The sequence below is a fragment of the Eleutherodactylus coqui genome, chromosome 11 (genome assembly GCF_035609145.1).
Source record: "Eleutherodactylus coqui strain aEleCoq1 chromosome 11, aEleCoq1.hap1, whole genome shotgun sequence".
NCBI lineage: Eukaryota > Metazoa > Chordata > Amphibia > Anura > Eleutherodactylidae > Eleutherodactylus > Eleutherodactylus coqui.
In genome coordinates, this window is record NC_089847.1 from 4499486 (window position 1) to 4507727 (window position 8242).

The 8242-nt window shown below is 63.4% G+C and overlaps 1 protein-coding gene across 1 annotated transcript in view; it reads right to left on the reverse strand.

Moving 5' to 3' along the window:
• The window catches only part of USP10 (ubiquitin specific peptidase 10), a 46212-nt gene extending 38387 nt beyond the window's left edge, over positions 1-7825 (reverse strand). Inside the window, exon 1 of the mRNA XM_066583852.1 lies at positions 7693-7825. Within this exon, the coding sequence (XP_066439949.1) occupies positions 7693-7713 (21 nt within the window). The 5' untranslated portion in view covers positions 7714-7825. The remainder of the gene's footprint in view (positions 1-7692) is intronic.
• Between the last annotated feature and the right edge of the window lie 417 nt (positions 7826-8242).

Sequence of the window (8242 nt, forward strand, 5' to 3'; positions counted from 1 at the left end):
CCAATGGGGTCGCCTCTAGTAGAGACCTACAACCCACAGCTAGAAGTACTACGGATAACCACAAACTCCATCATACCTACACAAGGATGACCATCTGACCACCATATTCCCGGACCCTTCCCTTCTGTGTTACAGGCAACCTCCAAGTCTGAGGAACCTTCTAATCAGGAGTGCATTGTCCTTCAACATAGAAGGAGCTTATCCCTGTAAGGTAAGGAGACGCAAGACCTGCTGACATGTACGGACCGCGGACAGGATATATATATATACACACACACACAGCAGGACTATAAGACCCCTGTAATGTAAGGAGCTGCAACTTCAGATCTCATCATAGAAGAACTTGGGAGTAGAAGTTTAGAACCATCTCTGACTCAAGAAAGAGAACCAACATCTCAGGAGGCTTCATGCATCACTGGAGATGAGAGGTCTGCAGCAGAGATAACACGCTGGCCTGGTGACCCCCGACACGAAACCACAGGATGAAAACCGGACCCAACCCCAATGTACTGTAGAGCCCCAACAGCCCAGTCCCCTCCGGCTGCCATCATGCCCCTGCCCCACATTACAGCCCCCCCTGCAGGCCGGACCCTCCCTCACAACATCTGCCAGCAGTGCGACTCGCCTGAACACGGACGCGCCGCCGCCATTAATACAAACCATACCGGAGTCAGCGGATGTAGGAGCGATAATCCCTACATTCAGGGGATCGCGGTGATTCAGCTGGAGATCAGCCGTGCCGCACTGCGGTCTGCGACGGCCACGGTGTGCGCAACTTACAACCCACAATGCAACAGTACAGAAGCTTTTAGGCGGTGGCGGCCCCCCAGGTCGCTCCGAGACCCCACTGACCAGCAGATGGAATGTTGCCCTAAAAAAAGCCAAAAACCAAACAGGTGTGATTGATGAGGTCAGCATATTGTGGCTCCGCCCGCAGGTTGTACCAGCTTTATAGCGCCAACTACAGGCCAAAGTCCCGCAGATAACGAGGCTTTTGTGGGGGAGAAACTTTGTCCGTACAATGTGGCTAATCCTGAGATGGGAGCGAGCCGCCAGAAAACTGCAACCGCAGCACGGCGCCCTTTGTCACAGGACTGCTACTTCAGCACCAGACGCGTTCACGTGCAAAGCAGCGTAATCCGCGGGCGCCGCGCCAGCAAAGCCTATTACAACAGACCTCACCCCTCCCCCGCTCCGAAGGGGGCGCTGTATGATGGACGGCACCCCTCCCCCGCTCTGAATGGGGCGCTGTATGATGGACGGCACCCCCTCCCCCGCTCTGAATGGGGCGCTGTATGATGGACGGCACCCCCTCCCCCGCTCTGAATGGGGCGCTGTATGATGGACGGCACCCCCTCCCCCGCTCTGAAGGGGGCGCTGTATGATGGACGGCACCCCCTCCCCCGCTCTGAAGGGGGCGCTGTATGATGGACGGCACCCCCTCCCCCGCTCTGAAGGGGGCGCTGTATGATGGACGGCACCCCCTCCCCCGCTCTGAAGGGGGCGCTGTATAATGGCCGGCACCCCTCCCCCGCTCTGAAGGGGGCGCTGTATAATGGCCGGCACCCCTCCCCCGCTCTGAAGGGGGCGCTGTATAATGGCCGGCACCCCTCCCCCGCTCTGAAGGGGGCGCTGTATAATGGCTGGCACCCCTCCCCCTCTCTGAAGGGGGCGCTGTATAATGGCCGGCACCCCTTCCCCGCTCTGAAGGGGGCGCTGTATAATGGACGGCACCCCTCCCCCGCTCTGAAGGGGGCGCTGTATAATGGCCGGCACCCCTCCCCCGCTCTGAAGGGGGCGCTGTATAATGGCCGGCACCCCTCCCCCGCTCTGAAGGGGGCGCTGTATAATGGCTGGCACCCCTCCCCCTCTCTGAAGGGGGCGCTGTATAATGGCCGGCACCCCTTCCCCGCTCTGAAGGGGGCGCTGTATAATGGACGGCACCCCTCCCCCGCTCTGAAGAGGGCGCTGTATGATGGACGGCACCACTCCCCTGCCCCGAAGGGGGCGCTGTATGATGGACGGCACCACTCCCCTGCCCCGAAGGGGGGCGCTGTATGATGGACGGCACCCCTCCCCCATGCCGAAGGGGGCGCTGTATGATGGACGGCACCCCTCCCCCACGCCGAAGGGGGCGCTGTATGATGGACGGCACCCCTCCCCCGCCACGAAGGGGGCGCTGTATGATGGACGGCACCCCTCCCCCACACCGAAGGGGGTGCTGTATGATGGACGGCACCCCTCCCCCGCTCTGAAGGGGGCGTTGTATAATGGACGGCACTCCTCCCTCGCCACGAAGGGGGTGCTGTATGATGGACGGCACCCCTCCCCCGCCCGAAGGGTGCGCTGTATGATGGACGGCACCCCTCCCCTGCCCCGAAGGGGGCGCTGTATGATGGACGGCACCCCTCCCTCGCCACGAAGGGGGCGCTGTATGATGGACGGCACCCCTCCCTCGCCACGAAGGGGGCGCTGTATGATGGACGGCACCCCTCTCTCGTACCGAAGGGGGCGCTGTATGATGGACGGCACCCCTCTCTCGTACCGAAGAGGGCGCTGTATGATGGACGGCACCCCTCTCTCGTACCGAAGGGGGCGCTGCATGATGGACGGCACCCCTCCCTCGCCACAAAGGGGGCGCTGTATGATGGCCAGCACCCCTCCCCCGCCCGAAGGGTGCGCTGTATGATGGACGGCACCCCTCCCTCGCCACGAAGGGGGCGCTGTATGATGGACGGCACCCCTCTCTCGTACCAAAGGGGGCGCTGTATGATGGACGGCACTCCTCTCTCGTACCAAAGGGGGCGCTGTATGATGGACGGCACCCCTCTCTCGTACCGAAGGGGGCGCTGTATGATGGACGGCACCCCTCTCTCGTACCGAAGGGGGCGCTGTATGATGGACGGCACCCCTCTCTCGTACCGAAGGGGGCGCTGTATGATGGACGGCACCCCTCCCTCGCCACAAAGGGGGCGCTGTATGATGGCCAGCACCCCTCCCCCGCCCGAAGGGGGCGCTGTATGATGGACGGCACCCCTCCCCCGCCCGAAGGGTGCGCTGTATGATGGACGGCACCCCTCCCCCGCCCGAAGGGTGCGCTGTATGATGGACGGCACCCCTCCCCCGCCCGAAGGGGGCGCTGTATGATGGACGGCACCCCTCCCCCGCCACGAAGGGGGCGCTGTATGATGGACGGCACCCCTCTCTCGTACCGAAGGGGGCGCTGTATGATGGACGGCACCCCTCCCTCGCCACAAAGGGGGCGCTGTATGATGGCCAGCACCCCTCCCCCGCCCGAAGGGGGGCGCTGTATGATGGACGGCACCCCTCCCCCGCCCGAAGGGTGCGCTGTATGATGGACGGCACCCCTCCCCCGCCCGAAGGGGGCGCTGTATGATGGACGGCACCCCTCCCCCGCCACGAAGGGGGCGCTGTATGATGGACGGCACCCCTCCCCCACACAGAAGGAGGCGCTGTATGATGGACGGCACCCCTCCCCCACACAGAAGGGGGCGCTGTATGATGGACGGCACCCCTCCCCCGCTCTGAAGGGGGCGCTGTATGATGGACGGCACCCCTCCCCCGCTCTGAAGGGGGCGCTGTATGATGGACGGCACCCCTCTCTCGTACCGAAGGGGGCGCTGTATGATGGACGGCACCCCTCTCTCGTACCGAAGGGGGCGCTGTATGATGGACGGCACCCCTCTCTCGTACCGAAGGGGGCGCTGTATGATGGACGGCACCCCTCTCTCGTACCGAAGGGGGCGCTGTATGATGGACGGCACCCCTCTCTCGTACCGAAGGGGGCGCTGTATGATGGACGGCACCCCTCTCTCGTACCGAAGGGGGCGCTGTATGATGGACGGCACCCCTCTCTCGTACCGAAGGGGGCGCTGTATGATGGACGGCACCCATCCCCTGCTCCGAAGGGTGCGCTGTATGATGGACGGCACCCATCCCCCGCTCCGAAGGGGGCGCTGTATGATGGACGGCACCCATCCCCCGCACCGAAGGGGGCGCTGTATGATGGACGGCACCCCTCCCCCGCACCGAAGGGGGCACTGTATGATGGACGGCACCCCTCCCCCACACCGAAGGGGGCGCTGTATGATGGACAGCACCCATCCCCCGCACCGAAGGGGGGGCGCTGTATGATGCACGGCACCCATCCCCCGCACCGAAGGGGGGGGGGCGCTGTATGATGCACGGCACCCATCCCCCGCAGGCACCCCGGCCGCTCTGAAGGGGGCGCTGTATGATGGACGGCGCCCCCCCCCCCCCCCCGCACCGAAGGGGGCGCTGTATGATGGACGGCCCCTCCCCTCCCCCCGAAGGGGGCGCTGTATGATGGACGGCACCCCTCTCCCGCAGGCACCCCGGCCGCTCTGAAGGGGGCACTGTATGTTGAAACAGAATATTTCAACTCCCCATTTCAAGATTTCTGCCTGCTGTCAATGAATAGACATGCAGATGAGATCCTGAGGCTGAAGAGCTGCTGCTTGTTACAATGTGTCAGTGCAGCCCACTCTGGATACATTGTAGCAAACCTTCAGCTGTGAGAATCCTGAACAGTTTGCGGCTTCTGAATAAAACAGGCTGCGATTTTTCTTGCAGACGTAATTTATGTAATTCGTACGAGCGGCAAGATGGCGGCCCGCGGGACGCACTGCGCCGGCACGCTCGGCCCGCGATCCCTCCGGAGTCGCTTTATCCACAAATACGGAATTAGATTTTATGCCCGTCAGTTCATCATCCCGGGGTTAACCCTGCGGTTGCTGGACGCGGCTAAGAATGCGCCGGGCGGGAGAAGGGCAGTGTTATCAGTACAACCCCGCGGTCTTGTGACGCCACCGGTGGGCGGAGCTTCAGGCGCACGCAGTTACAGCGCAGTCTGCGGATCCTGGCAGCAGCGGGTTTTCATATTTTTGTGATTTTTCATCCGTTTTGCAGCGCGGCGGGTTTTTTGCTCGGACTGTTTGTCCAATTAAATGTGTAACGATGCACTTTATTTGTACTTTCCTCACCTGACGTCGGACCGGCGCTCGCTGCGGCGCAGGAGGCGTGAAGTCGCTGCACCTGGAGAACGGATTCGCAACGCGATTACAAAAAGCATAAAAAATTGGTGAAATTTGAGCAAAAACGCTGTAAAACCGCCCGGCGGTCAGTATCTGCGCCGCTCGCTGCTCTCCGTGAATCGCGGCGGCTTGCAGTTCTAGCGTATAGTAACGGAGGAGGAGTATACAGCGGCGGGTGCAGAGCGTGGCAGCTTACACAACGGGGGTACGGCGCCCCCATCAGGACGCTCCTCGCTGCCGCTACGAGGAACGATTACCGCTTGTGCTGCCATTAAACTGTGGTCATCAGCGGGACCAGCGCGGGATTCGCTCACGGGCATCAGTGGCGCTCATGTCATAGCGCCCCCTAGGACACAACTAAGTGTAGAGATGACGAACGGCGGTAGACGAAGCTTACCATAAAGCGAGGTGAATATTAGGGACGCTGGCCCTTTAACCCCTTCCCGCCCCGGGGTGTACATGTACGTCCTAGCGGGAGGCAGGACCTGCAGGTGTGCCCCGGTGATCCCAACGCCCCGTGACCGACGCCCCGCCTCCTCGCCAAGATCACCGACACCCGCTGTTAATGAAAGTTGGATTGTGGCATGTAAAGGGTTCACAGAGGGCGGGCGCTCCGCCATGTAATCGCAGAAGGATGATGGGTTGCCCTGGTAACCAGACTGCCAGCCAATGGAGTCCAGATCAGCCGTGGCCTGCAATCACAGCATCGCAGGTTCAAGTCCCCCGCAGGGACACGAAACTCTAGATGGGGATTACAACAAAAAAAAAAAACATTTGCGCACTTTTCTATTTGCTATAACCCCGCCCCCGTTTATCGTCACGCCCGCAGCGACGCCTACGGTGTAAGGAACAAACTCGCCCGCCGAGGTTCACGTAACCTCCTAAAAAATGTAAAAAAGTGAAACTCCAGCGGATCGCGCAAAAGACGAGCGGAAGAAAGTCACCGGGCTGAGCGCAACACAAAAAGAAGTCCCATCACTGACGCTGCGGGGTGAGGGGCGCGAGCCCACGGGCGGAAATGTGTCGCGTTTTACACAGCGTTATCAGTGTCCGCTGCGCGACTCCGCAGCACGAAGCGACCCGCGGCGCTCCAACCGCCGCGGGAACACACTGTAGTCAGTAGAAGCCGCCGTCACGCTATAGCGCCGCATGCAGCCCCGCCCACCGCGGCATCCACACCACCGGCGCGTCACAATGTACTGCGCAGACACGGCGGCTCGAGGGACGGCAACAGCGCAGCGGATCTGAGAGGAGTGTATGAGGGTTGGGGGCGCCGTGGCGGACCCCGCTGCGATATTCTGCCGCGACCGCGAGGACCAGCGCTGCAAGGAGGACACGTCTGATCCCAAAAATGGTGCCGATAAAAGCTGCGTCACACGGCGGCGGCGAGCGAGGTGGGGGGGGGGGGGGGGGGGAGGACGGCGAAGAAGAGGAGGAGGAGGACAATGAGGAAGGCTCCGCCCCTCGAGATGTGAAGATGACAATCCCTAAGATGTGATGCGCCCCGCGGCCGGCCGTCACTGAAGGGTTAAGCAGCGGCTTCAGGTGGCGCCGGCCGTCGCACTCCTCGCTGCCGTCACGCCGGCGGGGGACGCGGCTCCGGGAGGTTTGTTCGCAGAGAAGGACAGGAGTCGCGCTTCACCCACCGACCGCGGGCACAGAGACGCCAACCTGCGTACGAGAAACCCACCGACCCTCCGCAGAGCGCCACACGGGACATTCCAGGACGGCGTCGCAGTTGTATAATCGCAGGTCACCGCGGGGGCCGGCCGCCATCACGGGCCGCAGAGATCTCCTCCGGACGCAGCGAGATCCGCTCCTGTGGATAGAAGATAAAACATGGCGGCCGGCGGCGCTGCGGAGACGCATTAAGCCGAAGGAGTCGAGCGGACTGCGGTAATATCCCCCCCCCATCAGCTGGCGCACAGCGTCCTGCGGGGTCTGGACCGCCCGCCATGCTCCACCATAAGACCCCAGGAGGCGGCGGTTCGCACCGGTTTCACGTTCATCCGGGACGCTGCGGCTCAGCGGAGCCCCTCCCCCCCGGCAATAACGACCGGCAGACAGCAGAGCCCCTCCCCCCCGGTGATAACGACCGGCAGACAGCGGAGCCCCTCCCCCCCGGTGATAACGACCGGCAGACAGCGGAGCCCCTCCCCCCGGAGCGCTGGCGATACAAGGTGCAGCTAACCCCCGGCTGGGACTTGTAGTCCCACATCTGCAGGCTTTGAAGAGAGAAGCACTACAACTCCCAGCCGGACGCCTTCCGCCTCCAGTGATGAATGACTTGTGCTGCTCCCTGGGTGACCATTACTGGAAGGGCTGATAACAGAGAGCGGCAGCCCCCACTACTACTACTGGGGCGCACGAGTCACGTGACTGCTGGAATGAACCCGCGGTGACCCCAGGACAGCGAGCAGTAACCGGGCCCTCCCGCCGCCCCCGAGCTCCGGCCCGCTCCCAGGCCCCACGTGTGGTCGGAGCCCCGGGCCCAGATGAGGCTGCAGAAATGGGGCCGGGCCTAGCGCCACCGCCCCCCGGCGCCTCGTGCCGAGCGGAGCTGCAGGCCGCGGCCGCCCCCACGCCGCGCTGTGGCTGCCGGCTGCCCGTCTCCTACCTGCGCGCCCGGGGAGGCCATGCTGGACACTTTCAATGAGTGAGGCCGCTCATGCCGCTTCCCCCGCCGCCGCCATCTTCTCAGCGCGCCTACCTCGCTGCGGAGCCTTGCGCAGGCGCAGACACGCCCTCCTCCTGCTCTACCTCAGTGAGGGCGGGGCACAGCACGTGACCCGAGGAGGAGCGCAGGGCTGCACGTGACCCCGGAGGGGCGGGGTGCAGCATGTGACCCGGAGAGGGGCGGAGTACTCCACGTGACTGCTGCGCGGGCCGGGATAAACCAAACGGAGAGAAGGGGGAGAGCAGCGGCGGGAAAGTCTGAAGGACGGCTGAACGAACGGAGCCGCTTTAGCCCGCGGGGGAAGAGGAGGCGGCAGCAGCAATGGTCTCTGGGGGGTCCGTGCGGAGGAGGCGGCGGCGGCGGCCCCGGTCCGTTTATTCTCAGTGGGTGACGGAACACGGTTTAAACGGCATGAACCCCCCCGCCGGCGCTCTGACCCCTCCGCGTTGTTCCGCTGCTCTGTGCCGCCGGGGTCGCCCGTTACGCGGGT